This window comes from Drosophila mojavensis, unplaced genomic scaffold (assembly GCF_018153725.1).
Source record: "Drosophila mojavensis isolate 15081-1352.22 unplaced genomic scaffold, ASM1815372v1 contig_16, whole genome shotgun sequence".
NCBI classification, from domain to species: Eukaryota; Metazoa; Arthropoda; class Insecta; order Diptera; family Drosophilidae; genus Drosophila; species Drosophila mojavensis.
In genome coordinates this window covers 3,561,871-3,589,556 of record NW_025318693.1, presented here as the reverse complement: position 1 = coordinate 3,589,556, position 27,686 = coordinate 3,561,871, and the positions used below count along the sequence as shown (strand labels likewise).

At 35.4% G+C, this 27,686-nt stretch overlaps 1 protein-coding gene across 6 annotated transcripts; it reads right to left on the bottom strand.

The window, feature by feature from the left end:
• Positions 1 to 45: 45 nt before the first annotated feature.
• Positions 46 to 25,990, bottom strand: LOC6573549 (Kv channel-interacting protein 1). 6 transcript variants are annotated; one of them, XM_015166969.3, is made up of 7 exons: positions 25,903 to 25,990; positions 25,046 to 25,457; positions 8,291 to 8,843; positions 6,748 to 6,817; positions 6,462 to 6,532; positions 6,188 to 6,382; positions 46 to 4,723 (listed from the first exon to the last, which is right to left on the bottom strand). In XM_015166969.3, the coding sequence occupies exons 3-7, from the start codon at positions 8,444 to 8,446 to the stop codon at positions 4,595 to 4,597; spliced, it is 621 nt and encodes a 206-aa protein (XP_015022455.1). In that variant the 5' UTR covers positions 8,447 to 8,843; positions 25,046 to 25,457; positions 25,903 to 25,990; the 3' UTR covers positions 46 to 4,594. The 6 variants fall into 6 exon arrangements, with proteins under 6 accessions (XP_015022455.1, XP_043863408.1, XP_015022454.1 ...); XM_044007473.1 differs by having other exon boundaries at positions 25,875 to 25,986; XM_015166968.3 differs by having other exon boundaries at positions 25,046 to 25,405; positions 25,903 to 25,984.
• Between the last annotated feature and the right edge of the window lie 1,696 nt (positions 25,991 to 27,686).

Sequence of the window (27,686 nt, the reverse complement as noted above, 5' to 3'; positions counted from 1 at the left end):
TTCGCATCCGAATGTCTGAAAATAAAATACTCTCTCATACATATGTTTATTATTAAATTGTTACTTTTATTAAAATTGTTATATTTTGCCCAGTTTTGAGTTATTATTTTCACTTTTTATCATGTTTAAGGATTAACATAATTCATAATTGAGAACTAAAAGCTAGTTGATATTGGTATGGAATTTATTTTTGTTTTGGCAAACAGTGTGACATCAATCTAGATTAACATATAGACACGATTTTTTACTTTTTATTTTAAGCTCTAACGAGTTCATATAACTGAAGAAAACATTATATTTTGTTTGTTTGAAGAGTAGATTGATTTTTTGGTATTTTTTGTGTGTTTTGGTTTTGTTGTCATGCATTAAATTCCATATGCTTATGTTAATTAAAAGATTTACCACAAATATTAAGAGAGAATCGAGTCGACTCCATTCGATTGGACTTGACTTGAATAGTTATTTAGCATGGATGCATATACATATTTATGTGTTAGACGATTAAACAAATATTCAAGTATAGTTAATTAGAGTATGTTATTAGGTATTATCCATGTGATTTGGGATCTCCTATTATGGCGATTACTTATAAACAATTCAAATCACTAACCACGTTTGCTGCTGTTAAGTACTTTAATAGTAGGGTTTCCTCTTCTCCTTTCGGTTAAAATGATAAGTAATAGAATTTATGTAATCTAGCAGAGCTATGAAATGAATGAACTTTCCTCGATATTCATTTCATGACTTTCTTCCTTTTTTTTTTACACATTTAATCGTAATTTAAATAGCTTATGCTGGAAAAATTATTATCATAATTTACATTTACTAGGTACATTTTGATTTAATTTAGTTTCAACTAAATGCGAATGCAATATATTTAGTTAAAAAATACATAAATTTTCGTTTGTTATGTTTAATTTGAATTATGTCAAAAATAGTTGCTAAACACTTTTAAGGTTATTTTCTTGGTTAGCTAGCTACACTCATAGAACGTCATCAAATTAAATATATATATATACAAACTATATAATACATATATGTTTGTAGATAGTTCCATTTGGGATTAATAGACACTTACACAAATTAGTTATTCTTACTAAACATTCAGTTGCTAAAAACAATGACAATGATGTTTGATTTAGCATTAAGTTGATCAATCGATTAAATATATAACATATATATTTAGGTATATGTATATTTATATATTTAACGAATAAAGTTTTAAGCGTTTCCATTTCATTTTTAGTATTTGACTAGTTAGACATTTAAATTTTAGTATATGTTTTACTTTTCTTTAAACTCTGAGCTGAGTTTCCTTTGCTTGGGCAGTTGCCATGCAAAAACTAGGTAGGTTGAATCTCGGAGTGGTTTATTACATAGGTCGCATAGTTAGATTAAGTTCAAGTTTAAGGACATTCACTTGCAGCACTTATCTAAAGTTTCATTCTTTTTCCGTAACACTGATATTGATGCTCATTTGTTAATATTGCCATTATTATATTTAGGTTAGTTAACAATAGAACCTCTTCATGATATTTGGGATACGTTAGATGTTAGTGAACTGAATAGGCATACAATTTAAGGGTATATTTTTGATTAAGTGATGGTATGGGAATCTAAAAACAGAAGAGCTCTATCACTTGAAGTTTTTTTTAGATATTCCTATGTAATTCATATTCAAGAAATTCCCTTTTACAAATACCTTTCAAGTGGTTAATTCCAGCTTGGTTAATCATCTCCAGAACACTTTTATTTATTAATTTAAAAATATATTTTGTCCTAAAATATGATCAATTCAATTAACTCAACCGCTGCTCAAGATGCCCTCTTCATCTTTTTCACCTAAGTTATTATTTTCTTTTTCGTTAAGTCTGTTTTATAAACTTTGCTCTCAGACAAACAAGTAACACTCGTTCCGGGTTCAAAAGAGTTCGAATTCATTCAGAGATATTGATTTTTGCAAGCGCACTTAAAAACTTTAGAGTTTATTTTTGAATATTGATCTGTGATTCATTTGATGAATCATTTGTATGACTGCATAGCTCTAACGTTCTGGCAGACGAACGGACATAGCACAAAACCAATATGCTCCCTTAGTTTAGTGAACGAGCATAAGATAATCAACGAAAATTGAAATGCCAATTCAAGACTTGATATTACGTTTTGCATTGTGAGAATTTCACAAATAATACAATAGACCTACATAAGTACTAGGCTGTTGCTTTAGAATCATAATGGAAGAGCGTGTGTATAACTAAGGGGAATTATATCAAACCACATTGATTGTCTCGACTCTACGCACAGTTGCATTCAACGAACGCAACGTGTATTGAATATAAATATAAAACTTTTGCTGAAACAACAATTGTATTGTGTATGAAAGGTACAATGTAAAATAAACTTTTATTGTTTGGTTGCTTTCTTTTTTTTTTGTTTTTTGTTTTTTTTTGCTTTTGTTTTTGTTTGTGTGTTATTCTCTTTTATAGCTGCTTCTGCTGCTGTCGTGCATTGAGGCAATGTTAAATGTTCGAACAGCTCGGGTAATTGTATTGAGTCAGCCCATCTCATCTCAATCTCATCTCTGGCCGCTGATATGCTAACGATTAAATTATAGTTTCCTATTGTTTGAATGTAGTTCTTGAAAAGTAGGCCACACGTGGCGCATTAGCTTTTAACTAAACTGAAAAAAATAATCTATATAAATATGAATGCGCTAGTCGGGTGCATCCGACTAGTGTATACCCTGGATCCTGCAACGAGCTGCTGTTTTAATTTTTAATATGAATGAACTTTGTTTCTAGTTGTATAAATGTAATAAAATCATCGATGTGGATGTATGAACTATTTACATATTCCAAGTACTCCAATAACTTAACAATTTTTACTTATATTATATAATTATTTAAGAAAATTAAGGTCTAGATAGACTATTCTTAAGAATTTGTATTGGCTTTTAATTTTTTAATAATTTTTAGAGATATCCAAGAACAAAGTAAACTGTTTATGAGAATTAATGGCTCTCAAGTTATGCTTAGAAACCAAGTGCAAGTATTTATGAATGAAATGAGAATATGCATACAATACTTCTGTACAATATAGTATTCTAAAATTTACATTATAGACTTCAGATCTTGAGCTGGATGATGTCATAGACGGATATTTGAAAGCATAGACACGTATGCCTCGCTTGAATCAGCTCGTGCGATGTCCAGAATATATCAACCTAATGGGATTGGCCACGCCTTCTGCACAAACAATATACCCTATTTTTACATTTAGACCATAGGCTAAAAAAACTACAAGTATATGCCACAAGCGACAAGCAGTTGCATGTTGCATGTTGTACAAGGTTCGAGGCTACTATTGTATTTTTTCCTGTTCTGGTTTTGTGTTTTTTTTTTTTTTTTTTTTGCTCGCTTTTGGCATATGCATTAATAATGCATTTGTGGAATAAATAAAATGAAAGCATATCAAATTTAATTGAAAACCTATGTCGAGCGCTGAGCTCTTCATAATTCAATAACAGCGGTTTTAATCGTCAAGAGCTATTTGTTGTTGTTGTCGGTGGTTGCTTTGCATTTGCAAAAATAGATTTCTAAAATATAATTAAATTTGTCAAATTAATGTATAATAAAAATTGTACGTCACTCAATTCAGCTTATTTGAATGTTGAATATTTTATTTATCATTTAATTGACTGTAAAGTTCAGAAAAAAATATTCAGTGGCATTCATTCATCATTCATATGAAAAAATATATGTCAAATTAAAATTAAATTGAGTAAGTTTTGTTTTTGTTATACGCCGAAGTGCGAAATGAACAATTGGGCAGAGTTAAATGCAATTGCAAAAGTTGAGCTAAGCAATTAAAAAACACGCACAAACGCATATTCATGTATGTAATGGATGTATGTATGTACGTATGTTAAATGGACACACTATATGAACGGATGTAATTATGTATGTATGTGTGTGCGTACATATATGTATGTACACATGTCAATTACTTATGCATATTGTTGAGTGTGTGTGTGTGTGTGTGTATAAATTGCTGTTATACAATAGGCTTTTCTCTTCTTCTTGTTTTTTTTTTTTTTCGTTTATGTGTAAAGTAAATCGTGTTGGATTTTATTTTGTTATCATGTAACCAATTCCGTTTCCAAGTTCTTTGTTATTTGTTTTTTATTCACTTTGGTTGGTGGTTTTGTTTAGTTGTTTGTTCATTCAATATTAAGAAGCAAAGTTGCTTTTCTTTGAAACACTTTGAAATACATTCAATAAGTACATCAAGAGTATAATACCAATTCGCTTCTGACGGCAGGATTTAATTCGTAATATGCTTAAAAAATGACATATATATATATTCAATATTTATATTCAACTCTCTTGTCATTTGCTCACATTTATAAATGTTCAAGTTTGTCGTTCGATATTATTGCCTAGAAATAATATTAAATACTAATATGTTGTTTCTTTTCATCGTATGTCTCTGTCGCTCTATGTCTCCTGTCGACCGTTTAATCCAAAACAACAATTTATAGATCTATAAGCGGTATTATAGTCCTTGTATTTCGGATCTCTGGTTCCTCTTGTCATCAAAGGTCAGTGTCGAACATCTGCAATGAGCGTGTCACCAAATCGTCCTTCAGGCATGCCTCCAGAAACTCTTCTATCGTTATGATGCCATCCTGATTCAAATCCAATTTGCGAAAAACTCGATCCACCTGCAAAATAACAAATTCATTTCATATCAACTAGTTTCCAATATCAAATTTTAATAAATTTCCCTTGCCAAAGTTTTTGCCATCCATTCTGACTGCCCCGCATACCCTGACTTTTCACCTGCATAATTAATTTACTCAAAGCCTTTTTCATTAAATAACATTTCCGGTGCTTTGCGTTGCCAATCCATTTCCCATGAGCTGCAGCTCCCCTTACATACACACACGCACACAACCATCCTCTCTCTGCTTGCGTAACTGTAATTGCTCATACGCCGCGTAAGCCGCGTCCCTGTGCACCGCTGCACCACTGCACCACTGCACCTGCCTGTCTACGGATGCTGCACGAGCATTTCAAGCGCAGCTGTTGCATAAAGAATGCTGCATAACAAAGGACGCACACACGCACACACGCACACACGCACACACACACCAAACGTAAACCGAATTGCACTCAACATCAATGCATTAGAATTTCATAATTCATACGCATTTTTGCTATAATTTGTTTGCAACGAATTTGCATTGAAATTGATTCGCATTTTGTAATCAAAATGTGTACAAATATTTGCTGCATAAATGTACTTGGATTGAAAATTGCATGTGCTCCACGAAATAATATTCATTTTCATGTGAATTCATGGGAATTTCGATTGTAATGTTTTTGTGAAAATCAAATTAACGGACAGTAGACGCCGTGGTAGAGCCCATAAAATATGCATGTACATATTTTGCTGCCCGTCCGTATGTGGCCTGTGCGTAATCTTATTAAGCTATAATTGAATTTTCACCAGTGGAGAATAGATGGTCTAGTTATAAAGTTCTTCTACTCTACTTTAATCAATTTGAAAATATTGTTACGTTGTATATAGTTTTTAAAATTAGAGAAGACATTCCGGGTCACAGACAATAAGGTGCAACAATAAATAAATAAATAAAAAATGTGGAGATAAAATTCAATATATAGATAAAGAGGTATTACATATTTGATGTACAATTTTCGAACAGTTTGAAAATATCTAGAGCGCTAGTGCTTATATGGATTATATAATTATATGTTTTATAATAGAAATAAAATCAATGTGTTATTATAAACGTTTGATAAGAGATTAGGCTATAGGAAATATAAACTTGCCTCATTTTATGATGTATTTTAAATATTTTTGCAATACTGTTTGCTTACAATTTGGCATAAGCTTAATATATTTGGGTCTCTATTTACATTTAAATGAAACAATTATGGCTCAGCTACAAAGTTTTTTATATAGCTACTGAATGAGATCAGCGATATATGCTGCACTTTAAGAATTACGGAGATCTATGCTAAACTGTTTGTCGAAGAGCGATTGTACCTTATAGCAATACAAATTAAAGTTGTATCTCTTATAAATATCTCCCTAGTTTCGCTATTCGGGATGAACGTAGATTCTATATCAATTATTGCCAAAAACCATTTGTTCAGCTCACCTGATCTCTGGCCTTGCGATCGTCCTCGGGCTGGTGAGCTCTTCTGCCCATAAGCTCGTGTATGGCCAGAACGATTTCACTCAGCTCTCCGCGACTTATGCGGCCATCGCCATTGAGGTCGTATAACTTGAAGGTCCAGCGCAGACGCTCATAAACGGAGCCGCGTAACAGTGTGGACAAAGTGACCAATAAATCCTAAAAAGCAATACAGCAATATAAGTATATAGAAATGTTGATTGAGTTATGAAATGTCTCTAATAATGATTATAATTACCCGAAAACTAATGGCGCCGTTGCAGTTAACGTCGAAGGCTTTGAACACATAATGAGCATATAAACTGGAATCTGTGGAAATGGAAAAATTGAAAATGTTTTAGTACTCGCACTGAGTGCTCAAAATAGCGACAGCAACTCCGAAAAAAACTCGCACATATAAATGAAATGTGGGGGCTTAAGTGGCGCAAAGCTATAAAAGTAACCATTGCATCCACACACACACACATACACACACAATAATGCGGTTGTATTATAGAAATATGTATACATATATACACACTTACTGCCATGCGGAAAGAACTTGGCATAAATATCCTTAAAACAATCCTCGTGCACCACACCCTCCGGACATTCCTGCAAAGGCAAAAAAAGAAAATTTCTGTGAAAATATGAGGGCAAATATAACGGGTTGCCTGAGTAACCCACCCATCCAATTTCTTACCATCTATAAATCTAAATATGCTGAGCGGTACTGAGCAATGCTCTTTATTATTACAATCATTTCATATGTTAATCATTTTGCCAATTTTTGAATAAAAACATAATCTGAACGCTTTTTGTCTGCAGTTTCCCTTGCGCTGAATAAATATATTTTCAGTAAAGAGATTTTTCTTATGCTTGTTGTATTTATCACATCCTCTTTTGTTTTTAAATATTTTTTTCTAGTATTTCTATTAGTCTTTCTACGAAGTCATTCCTCTAAGCGTTTTCTCTAGGTATTTCCACTAGCTATTTTCTCTAGTGTTTCTTCTAAGTTTTCTTACTAAGCACTTCCTTTAAGTATTTCTTCTATGTATTTCCTCAAAGTGTTTCCTCCAAGTATTTCCCCTGCCTCTAATGCTTAGCTGAACGATCACACTTCACTTCACTTCACTTTATTGTAGTACACGATTGACCCCACTGGGCCTGAGCGACTGAAGAAATTCTGCTGTTGCTGCCCTTTATATAGGGCGACTCTCACTCAAAGATTAACTTGCGCTCAAATGTTGAGCCTAAAGTGACCAATGGGAACACCGCCTGCTGCTGCAATCATTCTCCTTAAGTATAAATACCAAATTAATACTGCTGCATACATATAGACAGCTGCAATGATCTTCTGTAGTTCTTCTTCGTCCCTTGCAGGCATACACAAAGCCAGACAGAGACAGACAGACAGACATTCGAATAGATATATGGACAAAAAAAGACTTCATATGTACTCTTAAGCTATCAGTTCTTATTTCTCTCCCACTTCACCTGTCTCTCACTCTCGGTCTGCCTCTATGTTTTTTCTATGAGACTTATTCACTTATGTAAGAGAGCTTCTCTCTCTCTCTTTCTTTCTCTCACTCTCTTACTCCCTCTCTCTATCAATCTTTCGCTCTCTTATATCTACCTCGCTCGCATTTTTTTACAATCTCGATATTTTCTCTGTCTGGTTCTGTTTCAACCTCTTTCACTGGTTCTCTCTCTCTAACATTATCTCTCTAACTCACTCTTTCTAACTGTCTCGCTTACGCTGTGTGTCGCTCTCTCTTCCTCCTCTAAGGTTTTCTCCATCTCGCTCTGTCTGCTTGTCTGTGATTATCTCTCTCTCTCTTTCCCTTACTTTTTTGCCCTTTTCTGCTTCTTTCTCTCGGTAACCATTCACTGCGTGTCCTTCGCTGCGCTGCGCTCATAGATTTGAGTGCTTAGATATTAATATTCGTATAAATATGAAAGCGCAAAGTTCATGGCATTTACTTGGATCAAATGCGATTGTTTATGAATTTGCGAATGACAGCAAATGCGACCATTGGATTGCACTGTGCTCTACCCGGAGCCGAGATGCTGCGCGTGTCCACTTACCGTTTTAAATCCTCTGTACATGACGCGAATCTCCTGCTTGGTGAACTTGGTCTGACGGCACAAGTCCTCGAGAGCGACCGGAATGGGCTTAGGCACGCGTGTGTGTTCTAACTCATAGACCACCTCCTCGATGGGACTTTCCGGCGGAGATGCCATGGTTATTAATCTAAATGTTAATGCTAATGCGAATGCGAATGCGAATGCCGGAGCTGCTCCTGCTGCCTCTGCCTCTGCCTATGCTGCTGCTGCTGTTGTTGCTATGCAATTCAAGCTCTGTTGCTTATTAATTTTAATTTGTTGTATTTATTTATAGGCCCAGCCTCAGCATAATATCAATTTTGCTTTTTATACGCCCATAAAGGCCAACTCATTAACTGAATTCGCTGGCTGTTGAGCCATTTTACGCATATCCTTGTAGAGCAGGCTTCTCTTTTTTCCTTGCTTGTGGCTTGGTTTTGGTTTGGGTTTTTGGTTTTAGTTTCGGCTTCCTCTTTCGTTACCTTACTGCAGCTGGGGGATGTCGGGGGCTAAGTCGCTAATGAGGCAAGCATCGCTGAAAAGAGCCAGAAAAGTAACATGAGCAATGGGCCAGAATAAAACATTACATAAATCATGGGGCCAGGCAGCCAGCCAAGTGCACAGCGGATGCCCCACCAAGGACGCAAGCTCATCATGAGCGCTAGTTGCGGTTGGCTTTTCCCGCCTGCCTCCAAAGGCCAACTTTCAGCTGACGGAAGTGCAACTTGTTGTTGTTGAGTTGCAGCTGCCACAGGGCTAACCAACTAGCTATCAGTGAACGAACTTATATATGTATAGACATACAAATGTATATATACAGAGGCGCATAGTCTATGTACACATTAAGTATACGCCTTGTTTGTTATTCTTGGGAAGCAAGTACAGAAAATAAACAGAGCCCTTGCTCTCTTCACTTCTTGAATATTTGTCTATGTTTGTGTGTGTGAGTGACCCGACGGCAACATGCAATGCTGATTATTATTATTGCGTGCCATAAATCAAAGCCGTAATCGAGTTATGCGCGCGCCTTGGCGTATGCAGCACCTATTTTATCACGTAGCACTTGGCACAGTTGGGCGCGAGATTAAGCCGAAAGCAGGTGGGTTATGTACAGCTTTAAGGCGTGGTTGCTATTGTTGTTGTTGCTGTTGTTGCTGGTACAGCAGTTGCTAGTTGCTATCTGGCAATTGGCTTGAGGCTGAAATGATATTAATGAGCACTTTGCATGCAGATGAATTGAGTGAGCATTGCTTTCGAATCCATTTAATTGCAAATGAAACGGCAAATAAATATATGTATAAGAAAAAATCAATGAACGTTTTTTATTTATTTTATATATATGGAATAATTTATTTCTATCGTTTTTTTTAGGATCATCAAACACATTGTATGTATTTTCGTTTTATTTAACGTAATAATTGCTTCCAAATAGTAATAATTAATAATTATTATAAACTCGACGAATTAGTTAAAATGATATTTGCGTAAGATGTTGGCGCAAAATGAATATCATTATTATTTATATTATAATCGAATCTCGATCATTTTTACCTTGCTAAATCGAAAATTGCAATAAATTGAAGAAAATTCTATCCCCTTGATAAAACATTTTCGATAATTCTCGATAATTTGAATTTCTGTGTAAATCGATAAACAACTGATCCCCTTGTCATTTCGAATTACGGGGACTTAATTGTATGTATTATAATATAAATTTTCATTGAATAAAATATTTATTAAATAAAATGCTCTTCTTAGACAAACTGTACCTCAGTAATAATTTTAATATAATACATAAAGTAATATTATATAATATACATAATATAATTTTAACGTTATTAATAATTTACATTTGGCAGTGAATGTCGATATTCAAAGAGAGAATGTTTTATGGCAGAGTCGATATATGATATGACAGTGTTTTATTGCCTTCGAGGCAAATTTAGTTGGCTGCAAATTGTGAGCTGCAGTGCATCGTATTGTATTGAGCTCTGTACACTCTCAGCAGTTCGGATGACAATTTGTGCAGTTCGCAAAGTGGAGCAACTTTAAGTTCTATGAAAAGTTTAAGACGTCCTTAAGCAAAAGAAAAAAACTCGATCGCACTTCTCGCCTACTCGAGTGAATAGTTTGACCTCCATGGCCAGGACAAAATGCAATAGCGCTTCGATGTTGAGAGCTCAAAATGAAAGAAAAAGAAGAGTTTTCTATTTTCCTTATTTTTTTCTGTGTTTTTCCATACGATTTCCATTGCACTCGTTTTTGACTGACTACACACACACACACAAACGCATACACACACACACACAGCGAAGCATTATCAAATTGCGAACAGCAGAGCCATTTCCGACGTCATAGCTGTTTGCTAGTTGGAACGGATAAATCCGGCAGATAGCGACGATAAGATGGGCAAATAGGTCAGAGGAGCGACGGAAATGGCTTTGACAGCTTAATCCTGTCGAATATTTTTCTCTAATTTGCTGCGGTAATTTCCCTTTTGGCACACACACACACACCCACACACATATACACATATCATCATTCGCCATCAAGTTCATCAACATAAAATAAACATTTGAGTAGCATTTGTCGCACTTTAAGCACTCCTGCAATTTAAATAACATGCAGCCTGCCCCAATCAAATATATAATTCATCAATGCCATAGCAGCGACATACAGCAAATGCAGCAGTCAAGCCAAACGACATACATCTGACTAATGGGCACACAGAAAATCGAATCTATATAGATAGACTGTGCAGCTCTATAGATACTCTGCGGAAAAAGTTCCCATTGCATTAATTAAGAATATGTGGAAACTTTTGCAGTATTTCGTTCTGCTTGAGAGTTGTTGAAATTCGAAAACTATGTCAATTCTGAATAGTACTCGTAAGATATTGACCGCATTTCAGCTAACCTGGTGCCAGCTGTGAAGTGAGGCCAAGTGGAGAGATTTGCATTGCAGCAGCTCAACTGTTTCCATATTATATATAAAACTTTAAAATAATTGTCGTAAATCCGTTAAATTAAATTTTAAACGTACAATAATTGCCGTAAGTCCGTTCAAGAGCTCAAAGTAACCTGGGAGCTTGTCAGCTGCTTATACGAGCCTTCTCAGTTTAAATTATTGAATAACTTGATACATGAGAGTAATGCAATATTGTTCCATTTACAATCAATTAAAAGTAATTAATATACAATTTACATTTTGAAAGCATTTTGTATCACAATAAATTAACTTCAATTGGATATTAATTGAACTTTTTGCAGTTGGTTTAAATTTAACTGTAGCTCTCCTTTTCATTTATGCTGATTCACGATATTTATTTGCTGTATACTTTTCTTTAAATATACATATCTTTTCTACCTTCGAAACAATTGTATTCTTTCACTTGAAGTAAACGTTGACTGGAATTTCAGCACGAACAGCTTTCCAAAAAAAAAGCAAAAAAAAAAAAAAAACAACTGTAAAATGGTCTCTTTTAGCTTTTGGCCATAGTCAACAGCTGAGGCTGGGGATGGCAACTAATTGCATGACTCAATTTGCACAAATTGGCCGACTGCAAGGGCTGCGATTGCTGTTGCCAGCGTTTTACAACGTTTTAACAGCGTTTAAAAGCGCGAGAGCCGAGCGAAACGCCTACCTTGCCACGCCCACCTGGAATTAAAAATGCATTTGGCTGCCAATTTGGCTGATGCTGTTGCTGTTGCTGTGTTTCCAATTTATGTGTCAGCGAAATGTTTGTCAAATATCACGTATACGACATGCGGTACGGCCAGAAGGCATACGAACCTCATCAAGCAACGCCATAATATTCAATGTGAGCTAATTAAATATTTAATCAGGTCAAAGCTTAAACGTTTTAATGCGCAAATCTTCATTAGCCACTAATTGAGGGAATGGTAAGCCAGGCAAACCTAAGCAAATGCATTGCACCTTGAAATGCTCTCGCTCTCTCCGTCTCCCTTTCTCTCATTCTCTCTCAGTCTGCCTTAAGGCAAGTACGATACCCAGATTCGTTGCCATATGCATAAACATAAACACACACATGCATGCCTGCAAATTGTATGCACTAAGTAGTATTTTGTGTTGCTTTCGCAGGCATTGCCTGCTTGCTCATTTGTCTAATTGGGTTCGCCAATACTGGAAGTATGGATTGTGGAAGTGCGACTCGCCGTGGGAATGTTGTAAAAGTGCTGGAATGAAATGGCATTCAAGGCAGGCCCTTTAACTTCTAAATAGCACTGACAGCCGCAACAGCAGCAGCACGCCAAGGAATAGCAGCAGCTGCCACACACAAAGGACATTGCTTGCCGCTTCTTAACGCGGCTCGCATGCAGTCATGCAATGCTACTTGAATGGAAACTGAACGAAAACGCAAGCCAAGCCCTCATAAAACGCCTTTCGTGTGCACCGTGGCTACAAATATTATTTGACGCTCTCAGGATAGCATTTTGTAATGGATAACAATAATTATATGTTGCATACATATTTGTAGTTTAAATACACATTTTTGTATCATGACTGTATGGTGTGTATGGTATTTTCTTCATATTTAAATTGAGTTTTTCTTTTACATGAAAGGTTTGTCTTAGAATTAGCAAAGACTTAGAGAACTTTGTTGGAATTGACATCAAAAACTTATATATAAATTGTAAATGTGATTTGCGCTGATTAAACATAACGAGAGGATAGATGAGAGACCTTGAATTTGGGTAACCAAATTTATTTAGTTTTAAATAAATTGATGTCAAAAATGTTAAAATGTTAAAAATTTAAAGCATATTTAGAGCATTATAAAGATATAAAGATATCTATATGAAGTGTAAATAAAAATATAAATTATTTCACTTAAAAGTATTTTATTATTTTGGAGATACGGAATTAGTCTTAGCTTTAAGTAAATTATTTCTTTCCAAAGTATATCTTAAATTTTTGACTAGATATGAATTTGTCTAGACTACATTTTTTTAATGTCAATAATTATGGAGAGACAGAATTAGTTAAACTTTAAATAAAAATGAAGTTTCAAAGTATTAGTTATTGTAAATTTTCGGCTAGATTATTCTTTTTATCAAAACTACGTTTTCTATGAAATTATTACGAATTTAAAACAAATCTAAAACCTTATGGAGAGTCAGAATTAGTCCTGGCTTTAAGTAAATTATTTCACATCAATATATTAAATAATTTACCTTTTTGACTAGATTTTTCTCTTTGTCTCACCACTGTGCAATTGGCAATGCTGAGCCCTTGTAATTTCCCGCTGCTTTCATGCCAATTTCACGGACAGGCAGCAGCGAGGAGTGGCTAGTACTAGAAAAGCAATCGTCTAACTAACCAACTCACCAACTAGCAACTATCTAAATAAAATAGCCTGACAATGGCGACACGCGACCTTAGCGAGACCGCAATTGTGTACATGTATATATATCTATATATATATATAATTCTGTATATGTATCTACATATACTTATATAAATTGCATTTTTTATTTGCGTGCCATGGAGCATAGCGAGCACAATTACACAATTGAATTTTTGGCATGCTCCAAAAGTCCGCTCCGATCGAAAGTAAATCTTGAGGTGGCCGCAAAGACTATAAATCAACGCCAATTATACGCTGGAAATGCAAGTTGTTCTAGTTCTACTTTTTTTCATTCGGGTGTCTAACTCTTCATTGTGGGCTGGACAAATGATAAACGAGCTGCAGCAACGAGCCAACAGAAATATTGCAACACTTTTCAATCTGCTCCAAAATCGAGTCCAAAAAAGAAAAGGAAGAAGAAAAAAGAAACCGCATTTAGCCAAAGAGTGAAACGACTTAATAATGAACCAGCCCACTTCGTGACGACATGTGAGAAATATTTTCACAAATTGAAATATGCATTGGCATTCCGAAGAGCTTGCATGTTTGGCTCATAAACCTCGGCAATCTCACTCCATCTCTCTCGCTCCCGCTCGCCCTCTCCTTCTGTCTCTTTCTCTCGACTCCTTTGGCACTGCACTGCTTTCGTCTAAAATTAGCCAATATTGACATTTAAGCCTTGGCAGCTCCCGTTCGTATTGCGGCGGCTGTGATTAATGTGGCTTCATGCTGATTTACGGCCGTATGACCTGTGGGAGATTAAGATTCTATTTGCCATAACGCATTTGCATGCCTCATGGAAGCATAATAGGCTAGTGGCATTAAGGGCACTTAATTGATTTATAATGCACTCGCAGAGAAAGTCCCAGTGCGTGTGCTCGATAAATAATTAAATTGGGCTGACATCAGAATGAACTGAAGCGCCTGCAGCTCGGCACAGCTGTTGGCCAATGACCTTCCTACGAACACCTTAACACACATTCCTTTATGCCAGCCAACTATTCATATAAGTTTAATTACTTTATGGACATTCAGCTAGTTGACGTGTCAAAGCAAAACAAGGGCATTGCAGTCCGTCCAGGTAATCGACTGCATAATGCTTATTCAACAAACTAAAACAAAGTTCAATTTACGACAAAGTCAAATTCGCTAGAGGCGATTAAAACTTGGCCAGCATATAATATAGAACTAAGTTGAAATCGGCTCTTCAACTGGAAGCTATAACTTTTTACATGAATTGAATCATGAGACGTTTTAGTTGAGTATATAAAAATGTCAGGTATATAGATAAAATGTCAAGTCTGCAGTTTCCGGTGAAAGACTTTAACTTCCAGGTGGACGCACAGCCAGTTGGATTCCAGGTAAAATCAATATACTTCATACACATCATGAACGAGTCAACAAATTGAGAGCAAACCGGAGTGCAGCCATAGCAAAAGGAAATTAAATTAAAAGCTAGAGTAATTTATATAAAATGTTATTATAAAATGGCTTCCATCATCGAAGCTGCAATGCGTTGACACCGGAGCAGAGCGAATTGACGATGATTATTAAAGACTGAGCTCTGTTTTAATTTTAAGCAAAACAAAAAGTGAAATTTATTTTATATTTGTTTTTTTTTTTTTTTTTTTGGTAAAAAAACATTTTGTCAGAAATTCATGTTATTTCTGTATAAATGTACTTTGACTTAATGCACAGTAAACAAAAGTGGAAATATCTTGCTTAAATCCGTTCGACTGCATGACATTGTCAAACAATATAAATAATAAATTCCTGGAAGCTCCTGTTGGTATGCACAGATTTGTTTATATTTAATTATAATTCGAATTGTAAAATTCTCTGTATGGACTTTTTTTTATGTGAGTAGATATTTAATGAAACAAATGAATGTAGAACAATATAGACTCATCCTCAGTTTGACTTCAGCTTTAAATATATAGGCATATCCTTATTTTGAGTCAATTTTTACATCCTTCATGCAATTGCTTTTCCTTTATTAAAATATACGATTTTATTGCATTGCTTGAGGCTCAAAAATAAATCGCAATGCATATAAAATGACAAATTAAAAAAATCCATTTATATATGTGAAATGCATTTAATTTTTTTTTTTGCCCTGTCTGAGCTTAAGCGGGAATCAATTTTCATATCTGCATCCGGGCTGATATGTGTATTTATATATATGTACACAATATATATGTATATACATATCTACGATGCATGTAGAAGATAGCATTTTTATCTATATATATGTATTTCAATTTGACAGCATGACGCATAATTAAAGTTTGTCAATGTGCCAAATGAGTTGGCAAGAAACCTATATAGAGTTGGACATAGTCCAGCTGATAGTAAAAATAGGCAATTTGTGTCTTATGCATGTCATTGGATTGCTATGGGAAATGGAAGCAGTTTATGAACTTACATTTTAGTTTGGGGCTCGGATGAAATTTAATTTGAAATTAAATGAGCGAATTGCTGCACAGCTGCTTCGCACTTGGCAACTGTGCGTATACGTTATAAATGACATTTTTGACATTTTTGCCCATTTTTGCCCATTTTTGTTTTTCATTAAGCATGCGCTTAAGCGCCTCCTCGGGGAAATTAGGCAAGAAGTGTGAAGAATGGAAACTAGCTGCGCTCCAAAGCAGAAGCATAAGGTTTTCGCTTTGTTTGTTGCCTTCTGGTTGGATGTTTGCTAATGAAGTACAAACAAAACTGGGGAAAACGAGAGAAACAACAGCAACAACAACAACAACATACAGCAGCTGCTATGCATGCAGCATTTGTCCCCAGTGGAGCCTTAAGATCTGTCAAGAAACAATAACAAACGACACCCCAGAGCTGATGCTCGATACTATTTGTTATTACTAATGCGAGGGCTATATGTATGTATATATGTATGTGTCGCTTGTTGATTTCAAAAGAGATACGACATTCATGCATACTTTATTTGCCATTGCGTTTGGTGACTTGTTCAACATGTTCCCTTGGCAATCATTCATCTCCTAACTATCGAGTCTAAAATCAAACTGGACAAGGACAAATATAACATAAGCGAATTAGGTAGTCTTTCACCTAGTATCTATGTTGTAATCAACTCCACATACTGAGACTCCAGTTTTATATTATTGTAATTGGAGGTCTGCGTGTGTGTGAGAGAGATAGAGAGAGAGGGAAACACTTTTGAATTTTTATAAAAGTCCATGGCAATTCCCATAATAATGATTTTTGGTGTTTGCTCAACTTGCTATAGAGTCCTTATTCAATCATTCGTCAGCTACTCCAAATAAATATATGTAGGTCAGAGCAACTGATTTATAGACGAGAAACTACATTTTTTAGAGTATGAATAATAAATAAAAAATAAATTGTAATATTGCTAGAAAGTAAATATATGAATATTTTGATATATGTATGCATATATTCATAGAAAACTAGAATTTAATTTGATAACTAAAAAAAGCAAATCCATATTTACTATGTATAATTTATACGGGTTATTAGATGATTTGCAAAATAAATAAAGTAATAAATAATTCTATATTAAATGATAAGCCAGCGTAAGTTCGATAACTCAACTCTTAAAAATTTTGTCAAAAATATTTAATAATATTTTTAGTATTTAATAAATTGATTTTTGTTAAATACTTAATATATATCTATTTTTTTCATTTAATGTATATTCAACGATATTATATTGTATTTTTTATTTAAATGTTAATAAAATTTAAAAAAAAAATAAGGAATAATAATAATATATACAAAACAAAATATAAATATAAATATGAATATATTTATATTTTTTAATTATTTTTAAATTTTCAATTAGTCGTATATACAATTACTTTTCCAAGTCATGTATATTTTTTACGTTTATTAAAAAATATATATATAGTTTTATCTATTATTAGTAAACATCATTTAAATTCATTTTTATCAGATAAAACAATCAAATAAAAAAATTTTTGTTTTGTTTTTAAATCTTAATAACATACAGAAATATGCAAAAATATATATATTTTTCTTTTATCAATTCATAATCCTTTTTTTTTTTCAAAATACTTACATATATTAATGTAAGTTTTTTAGTAATATAAAAGAAAATCGATTAAATTTGTTCAAAACAAGCTTTAAATTTACTGGTAATTATGCCATTAATTCTGTCGGCTTTCTTATTTCATTGACATTTTTTTTGCTGGTGCTGGCTGCTTGTCGGAAATAAATTAAGCCAGCTCATAAATTAAAGCTGTTCTAGCCAAGAAAAATTGCTGGCCAGTCAGCGTTTGGTGGTCCACACTCTAGCACACACACACGCACACGCATACACAAATGTAGCACATATTTATAACTTGGCCAAAAATTATTGTAGAGCTCAGTCACTTCGCCCTCAATTCGCCTGTTCGCAACAGCGAACTACAAAAATTGCTAAGCATTTGCGTTTCGCCTTTTGCTTTTGTTGGCCGATAAAGAAAATTATTGTCTAAAACTTGGCGCATATCGCCGAACCGGAAGTGCTGGGGTCATAAAAACTAGCGGGCGGCTTGAGTGAGTGTATATGTGTGCAATTCTCTGTGTGTGTATGTGTGTGTGTGGGTGTGGGTGTGCGACGCCAGCACGACGACTTTCAATGGCGTTTTATTGTTAAGCATTTCGCACAGTTGTAGCAGCCGAATCGTATATGAATACGGCTCCCGCACAATTGCGTCCATTGTGTGAGTGGGAGTGGAGCAGGGGCAGGGGCTGGTGGTTGGGGTTGGGGTTGGGGCGCTCAACTATTTTGGCAGTTTGTTAGCTTGGCTGGCCGACAATGAAGTCAGTTTTTAGTCGCTTGGAAAGTGCCAAGACTAACTGCACGTCTTTCATTGTGGGAGTTGCTAAAAACTTTCGTAACGGAAATGCAGCGTCAAGGTTTTTTCATTTCCTCTTTGGCTTTGGCTCCCTTTTTGCATATGGCTGGAAAATGTTTTGCTTAAATTTCTGATTGCTGATTGCAATTTTACTTAAATTAATGAGAAAAAAATTGCAGAGTACAAGTTTTTAATTGGCCGGCGCAGTCAAGTGGCAAACGAGCCTTAAAAAAACGTCAATGCAATACAATCGCACGTAACAAGTTTCCGGTTTGCTTACTGACAATAAGAGCAGACATACACATACATACACACACACACAGCAACATTTACACATTGTATCACAGTATACTTCTGCGGTCTTTTCATCTTTTCGAGACATCTGCAGCTTCCTGGCTGCAATTGTGTTGTTGTTGTTGAAGCGCATCATGGAACCGATTGACATTTCACTTAAATCGCATCTTGGTTTTCAGTTGATGCCAAGTGTTTGCCCTTAAAGTGCAGGAGATTTGCACAGCTGGTCTCCATGGTGTCTACATGAATGCATAGGTACTCGTGCGTACTTTGACTGCTCACTTTGCCCGCATTACATAAATTGTTTACCTTTTCGTTTTGCCACTCCACTTGTAGATCTAAAGTACAATTTAATAGACAGTCTGTATTGAGGAGCAACATTTAAACTAGCATTGCAATGGGTTGAACACACAGAGCTCTGAATTCGAATCGGTTTAGAGCAACTCGAGTTAGACAACATTCTGAGCCAGCATATTGAGGGATGAGACGATTATTCAATTCTAAATCAGTTGCATTAATATTTTTTCTTGAAAGTGCTGATTTATTTGTCAGTCTATGGCTGTCTATCAGAATAAAAACATAGGATATATTGTTAATAGAACTCTCACAATATTTCCGTGTCAATGTATATGGATGATGATAAAAGAATATATGTACATATATATTTTGGTTACAAATCTAAAACTTCTTAGACTTCTTCATATATAAGCTATATATACATATTTATGTATATCTAGTTTTCATATTATGGAAACACGCCTTAGATATTAGATAGTTTGAGGCGAACTAGAAAAGGTGTTTATATCTCAAGATACATATACACGTATATCTAGTAGTATGTCTTAGCTATTCATTATCTACACAGATTATCTATTATTATTTGTACAAGTTTTCACACTTTATAATTTCATTAAATCATTGAAAATACAGTTTATTTTTTTCCCGTCAACAATTTTGTATTTATGCTCAACGAGTGTAATAATAATAATGATGGTAAGGAAAACAAATAAAAAAATTGTGTAAAAGTTTTTCAGCTAAAAATAAATGCGAACAAAAACGACAACAGCGATAGGAAACAACAACAACAACAACAACACTGCTAACAATGCCAATAAAAATGGAAACATTCAAGGCACAAGTCATGCAAAAACTGCCCGAAAAAGTATGCCATAGTATATGTATGCATACATACATTCGTATAAATGTACATATATATGTATATAAAAATTGTTTTCCGTTATTAAAGCGTCCAATGAGTGTGGACGACTCGACTGGCGGTCTCTTGGCATCTACTTGGCCAGTCCCTGCATAGTAATTAATGCTTGTAAGTGCCACTCATCTCGCAATGTTTGAGAGTATGTATGCCAGTATGTCTGTGACTGTGTGTGTGTTTACGTGGATGTTAGTGTGTAGGCAGCGCAACGTTGCCACATTTTCAGTTTTTGCTCTATCAAGAATTTTTGGTCGCCGCGCCGTTTGTTAATTGCATGTTTGGCAACATATGCTCGCATGTAACTGTGTATTTGGCGCCACCTACGTGGCAATTAGAAATTGTTAGCAAACCGTTATATCAAGGCCATGCCAGCCACACATTCGCTGACAAATCTTGCCAACTTCCGTTGCTGGGCGTAACACATGGCGTATACGTATTGCCGCTGCGTACACGAAAACTTTGCACAACTTTACATTCAGCCGCTGGCCGTAAAACACTGTTCGAAACTCATATAAAACAAGAGTAAGAGTCTGCCAGGCCAAAGTGCTCAACTAACACATACCCTGTAATGCATTCATATTTATTCGAATTTATTATTCAATTCTCTACATATTTTCTATAAAGTTAAAATGGAACATTTAATTTTCTCTTTAAGCATACTGTTGCTGCGCCTTTCTTTAATGATTACAGGGTATAGCGAAAGTAAACAGTTGCACATGTGTACACACATTCAGGCATACATGTGCGCCTGCATGTACAATTACTTTGATGTATCCTATAAATATCCTCGCTGTTGGCCCTGGATCTATGTACAATATTTGATGGGCCGCCTCGTAGTGCGTGAATATGCTTGCAATCAAAGCCATTAAATAATTATCTATTAAATAATTTATCGAAAAGCTTAATAAAAGTAAATTATAAATCTGATGCCTATTAACTATACAAATTTATTATCTATTATTTAATATTATATATATTATATATTATAATATTATCTATTATTTAATACGCTTAGTCATGCTATAAGCAAGAATTTATAACAGAGGAAGAATAAAACAATTACAATTAGAATTTTATCATATATGGAAGCCAGGACTAAACAATAGATAACCATAATTATTGAATTTTCAGAGAGAATGTGCAGTTAACTTTGAAAACCAAAATTAAACGTTCTGAGTCTGAATCTTTAGCCTAAATTCAGGGCAGTGATTTCGAAATGAATGAAATACTAAATATCACTGAATTAATATCAAATAATAAAACTACTTTAGCTAGTAGTTTATTCTTACAGATTTTGTCTAATTTTTCAATTTTGAATTAAAAACGATGATTTAATTTTTTATATTTTTTTGTATACCGAATTCCAATAAATTTTGCTAAAATGTTTGAGAAGCTAACTCAGTCTGCACTCTTAAGTTGTAAAATTATAATGAATGTATGTGCATAAATATATGTATAATACTTTATAGAGAAGAATCCAGTTATAACGACGTTGAAGGGAACGTCATCATACCCGGAAGACAGCTGCATTCCACCTGCCTCTCTCTCTCTTTCTCGTTCCCTCAGCTATTCGGTATAAATCTAGGTAACATATGAAAATCGGATACAGCACGCCAGAAAGTTTAGTTTGATTCCAGCTTTCTGATTGTATTTGCTTGCGTAAGTTTGTCAGGAAATATGGCTAATCTTTTGTTAAACTGAACAATAAATAAATAAACAGTAATTTATATGACATGAAGTAAGAGCTAAACTATAATTTTCTTTTAAATGTATCTAAATACGTATAAATATAATGAAGCATAATAAAAAATACAAATATTTGATTATATTCATATCTTATATTCAAGTTGTCAAAATTATTAGATTCTGTATTAATTTTACCACCCATTGTGCATAGTTTTCGGATAGTAAATTGAACATCAAAATAATATTGAACATTTCAAATATAGCAACTTGATATCCTCTATTTATTTTTGTTTGCTTTCCTTTCCAATTACTTATAAAAATTTCTTGTTGGCTTAGTACACATACATTCATATATGCCCTTGGCTGAGTGTGCTAAAACCTATGTAGTTTGATATCCAAGTCCAAGGAAGCGAAACACCCTCAAGTGATTAGAGAATTTGGTATAGCGTTTGAATCATTTCACGCCTTCTTATTGCCGTTTTCCGCATTGCGTGTCTAAGCGTTTAGGTAACAAATATTTGACCAGGCCCCAAAAGGTCACAACACTTGCCCTTCGCATGGTATTATTGTAACATAACAAGCCAATGGCTAAAAGCCTGTTTCGGGCCAAATGTCACATACAGTTTCGTACAAGCCTTTGTCAATGATAATTTGATTAAAAATCATGTTTCGTTCAGTCAGTTGCATCCAGTTGAGTTTATTTATAACATTTTCTATTTTCAGGCGTGGGCATTTTTGAGACTATGTGTGTGTTTGTGTATGAAGGTGTGCAACTGTGTGTGTGTGTGTATGTGTGAATAAAACTAGAGCGCACCTTGACGCTATTTATAAATGCAACAACAGCCGCAATCACAATTGCCGCTTAGTTTTGCCTCAAGTGCTTTTTTGTTTTCCGTTTTTCTATGCTGCCGCCGCATCTCTTGTGCAGCATCCCAGGTCACGTTGTTGTTGTTGTTGTTGTGGTTTTAGTTGGCAACACTTAAAATATGGCCGAATAAACAACGTCAGGCATTATGTAAATACATAAATATAAATACATATGTGTGTGTGTGTGTCTGTGTGTGTGACACTAAGCGGCTTGCTCACACATTATTTAATGAATTGCAATCTAGCTGAAGGACTTTCCAAGCATATTTTGTTGTATATATATTTTGTAGAAAATTTAAACTATAAAAATTTACTTTTTTTATTTTTGCATAATATAAAGAGATGTTCATATATTCAATTATATTCAATTGATGCTGTTTTTTCTCTGTATATGCCAAGGCACATATGTATGTTTCAATAGAAGATAAAACAGCATGCATTCAATTTAGATTTATGACAATTCTTTACAAAAACAATAAACATTAATTTGCATGAAAATAGTTTCTATTTATTACAGTTTTTCACAGTTATATTTTTTTTTTTTCATAAATCCAATCATAAATATTCATATTTTTATGCTTGCATTATTAAAATGAAACTAAATGCTTTTGAAAGGATTATGAATTTTGTCCTTTTGCGTTTTTCCCTTTGAGCTGCATGGAGTATTTTAATTAAATAAAAGGTATTCTTTGGCAAATTAATATATTTTAAATTTATTTATTTGACGTATTCATTGTTGTTTTGCCAACTCTAAGCTGTCGATAGGTTCAACAACAAATTGAAAAAAAAATTAGGAAAAAAAAAACCAAACTAAAATGTGCTTCACAACATTTTTTGCCAATATATTTTGTTATCATCTTTAGCACTTTCTATCTACACAAATAAGCTTTAAATTCATCCGAAACTTTTCTTACATATATTCTGTAAAGTCTGCATGTGTGTGTGTGTGCGCATGTTTCTCTACCTGTTTTGTAGCTCCAATGAGTCTTTGAGACTGAATGTGTATCCACTTTCGATGTATCACATGAGCTGCTTTTTGTGTATTTTTGTCTGCTGTTTGTTGGCTGTCAGATTCGTGTCTGATTTGTTGTTAAAAGTTCAGATTTTGTTGCTGCCATATATATTATGTCATAATATGTTAAATTCTCAATACATGTTATTTCTGTATAACTGATAGATTTTGCAGCTATTTTTATTTTATTTATTGGAAGTATAATAAAGTTAGGCACTATTAATCTGTCGTTCGAAAAATAGCGACTTCAACTGAGGTTATCGGAATACATTACATTAACTTGGGACTTGAAGCTCAACCCTCTCTATACAGAGGATATAATTATATATTATTATATATAATATTTTAAAATGAATTAAAATGATATTATACATACTATAATATAATGTATAGATATATAATGCATATATTATTATATTTGCATATTATATACATACATATGTATATTCTATATGCATCCTTAAATTTTAATAAACCAAATGAATTCCATGAGCGCGACATAGGAACCTCTGCATGTAAACATGTTATTGTCAGAATTTTGATTTTCCACCTGACGGTTCTCATTTGGCCTTTGTATGCAAACTACCAACGCCCACTGTGTACGTGCCTTTAGTGCCCGTGCTTGATTGGGAGTTGGGTGTTGTGTGTGAGTGTACCCAAAGCGCCTAGTTAAATAAATCGCATGCGATTAAAAATGTATGCACAAACAAACAAACAACAAGCAGGCAGACAAACTGACTGACGAACAGACAAAGACAGACAGACAGACAGACATAGGTAACTTAAGGTACATATAGACCATTTGTTATTGTTATCTTAATTTTCTTCTTCTACTTCTATTTCAGTTGAATTTTCGGTAGAGTATTGAATTCATTTTGATTTCTTTGTTTGCTCCATGCTTGTTGGTTTTATGGCTTTTTTATGACAATGAAAGTTGCACAGTGGCTATAAATTATAAGTAATGCAAAAATCAATTTGCTGCCTAAAAAATGGATGGATTAAAAAAAAAATATTACAAGTTAAGAAAATTGTTTTATTCAGAGAGTTAAACAAAATTAATAAGTTTATTTAATATTCAATATAATAAATGAAATTGTAATTAGAACTAAAAATAATTATACTTAAATTATCAAATATATCAATTAAATTAAAAAACTGAATTTATTCATTCTGTTAATTTAAATTACAAATTTTATGAATTTATTATTGTGTTTGTTAATACCCCCTTGAAGAAGTTGTTATCATTACACTTTAATCCTTTCGGTACATGCTGCTCAAGCTTTGCAGAGCATTTCTGTTGCACTGTGCAACGGTTAAATAGCTGAACTCTAAATATTGCATAGGTGTTGGTATGTGTCTAGGTAATAAATTTGCATTTGTAGCGCTACGCTATTGTTTACTTTGTTGGTTAGTTTGTTTGGCCTAGCTGTGCTACGTATATATTTACCTTCGATGCCTTTGGCGGTGATGACGACGAGGATAGCGAGGACGACGGGGGCGACGAGGGCGAGGACGAGAACGTTGGACGAGTTAGCCCCAAAGCATGCCAGCAGCTCTGACACTCCGAACCCAGAACCTCTTGACTTTCCACACTCGACTCGACTCGACTCGACGCGACTCAACGCACTTAACAAGGTCCTCGTGGTGACTCTTCCTTTATTTGTTTAATTTTTTTCTGGCTGCCCGCCTTCAGCATTTGCGTGTCTTATTTTAATTTGGTAATGAGTTTGGCTTATTAATTTATTTGCATAGTTGCGCACACTTTTGTTCATTTTTGGTTTTTGCCAACTTGTCACTCATTTTTACTCTGCTATCCAAACCGCACGCACACACATTGTAATTTTCTCTCTTTGCTGCTGCTGTTAATGTTGTTGCTGTGATTGTTGTTGTGGTTGTTGTTGCTGTTACTGCTTAAGTTCGCTTAGGAACGAAGCGACACAGCAAAAAGCCAAGCAGGCAGCCTGCACAAGTTGGCGAAAAAAAAAAACTGTATCTTTTAGATCCGGGCATATCCTTTATCTCGGACAGCGCAGCAGCGCAGCCGAAAGCAGCGGCTGCGACGTTGGCAGAGTAGCAGCAGCACTAGCAGCTGCGGCCGTGGCACCGCCAGCAGCTGTAGCTGAAAAAAATTTTCATTTACGCTGCTACGCCAAAAATGAAAGGCGGGTTTTTTGACAAATTTGACAAATAGAGTCCAATGGCGCAACAACAACAAGAACCACAATCAACAATTGACAGCAGCAACAACAACAATTAAAGCAGCAGCAGATAAATACAAGTTGAGCACCAGTCGCGCAGCTTTACCGCCAAGCAGCACAGTTTCCGTTAGCGGAATGTTGACGTTTTCGTTAGAAAGGGGCCAGTCGATGCGCACATGCGTGTGTCCTATACACAACTGATTACAATTATATTCCTTGCAGCGAAGTCGAGCGCGACAGAGGCTCGAATGGCAACTGGGCAGCGACGTCGACGTCGCGTCGTGTCGCTTCAACTCCGATTCGCTTCGCTTTGTGTTCGTGTCGGCAATACGACGTCGGCGTCTACGTTTACTTCGGCGCTAGCGATGACGAGCAGGTTCCGTTACCGAAATTTGACTAAGCACAGCTTTGCCAGACGCCTGACAGCTGAGACTGCGACTGAGACTGAGACTGAAACGGTAACGGCAACGGCAACGGCGGGCAGCACCGACAGCTTCACCATATTATGCTCTCGCCGCAGCGCTGGCGGCGTGGGCCTCTTGCGGCGAGAGCAAGCGTCTAAGAGAGGACACGAGGCGAGAGAGTGAGAAACACACAGAGAGGCAAAGAGGCCCACGAAGTGGCTTGGTATAGGTGCGATGGCATCCCGCGCAAACAAAGGGACGCAAAGCTAAAACAGGAGTTAAACTTTACTAATTTTTGTGTATATTAGAACTATTTAACTTTGATACACACTGATATATTTAATATTTGTGTAATATTTAAATCTGATAATTTGCATTCAGTTTTAAAAAGTGAAAGTCAGCTTTGTTGTATTATTCCACTTGGCCCACTATGCTCAATTGTATCCGTCCCACTGCTGTTAGGCCGCCCCCATCGTTGATTGCCGAGTCACACAGTCTGGCAGCACCACAAAAATAAAAGACTGTGTGGGCTGCTCCTTGCTCATCTAGCCTCATCTCTGTTCTGTTTTTAGTCTCGACTCGGTTTTGGGACATATGTTGGGCTCATGTTGCGCTGCTGGCGTCTCAGTCAACGACGCTGTTAGCTTTCGCTGTTAACTTTCGCTGCCATCGTCGTCTTTTGCCAGTGCCTGAGAAATTACACCCAAGAGCTTAGCATGAGCATCCTTTATATGCCGCCCTCGCGTCCTTGCATTGTTGAGTATCGAGCAGTGGCATGCTTTTTACCAATGGACGGGCGGACATGTCCATGTATGTATACCTTTCTCTCTGTGTGTAAGTGTGTGTGTGCGTGTGTTTTGTTGTTGTTTTCGTTTTCTCAATTTCATGTTTCATGCTTTAAAATGGGCAACTTGTGGGATGACGGCCATGAAGCTAGCACCGGGAATCGGATAACGAGTAACGGTTATTTCGAGGGTGCCAACGTGGCAGGAAACAGTCTGGTCGAGCACTTGGCGCACGCTTGCGCGCCTTTTAAATTTAGCGAATTAACTCATTAAATGTTCAAAAGCTCATTGCCTGCAAAATGTGCACACATTTGTGTGCCCACGCGCGTCTGTGTGTGTGTGTGTGAATGTGAGTGAGGCCGCGTGTGTGTGTGAGTGTAAGTGTGCATAAGTGTGAAATATGCACATGTGTCGCCTATATGGCTGGCGAAATTTTACACCCGGCCCGTGGGGGCCATTGGGGTCATTCCTTGTAGTCGCCTGCCGCTTCATGCAATTTAAAATAATTTCTGTAATTATTTTAGTGTGGCACTTAAATGGCTTTATTTAAATTGTGCGAGCTTAGCGAAAGCCGTCCAGCGTCTCGACATTGACTATGTTGACATTACGCATACGCCACGTGGCACGCGTGGCACTTCAAATATGCATATCACAGCGTAGCACGGCTAGCTAAAATGATAGCTGTGTGCCGCAATTACGCT

Coding starts and splice junctions, on each gene's coding strand:
- LOC6573549 (XM_015166969.3), bottom strand. CDS start 8,446: ATGGCATCTCCGCCGGAAAGTCCCATCGAGGAGGTGGTCTATGAGTTA. Junction 6,533..6,747: donor CAAGTTCTTTCCGCATGGCA/GTAAGTGTGTAT, acceptor CCATTTCCACAG/ATTCCAGTTTATATGCTCAT. Junction 4,724..6,187: donor ATCGCAAGGCCAGAGATCAG/GTGAGCTGAACA, acceptor GTTATTTTGCAG/GTGGATCGAGTTTTTCGCAA.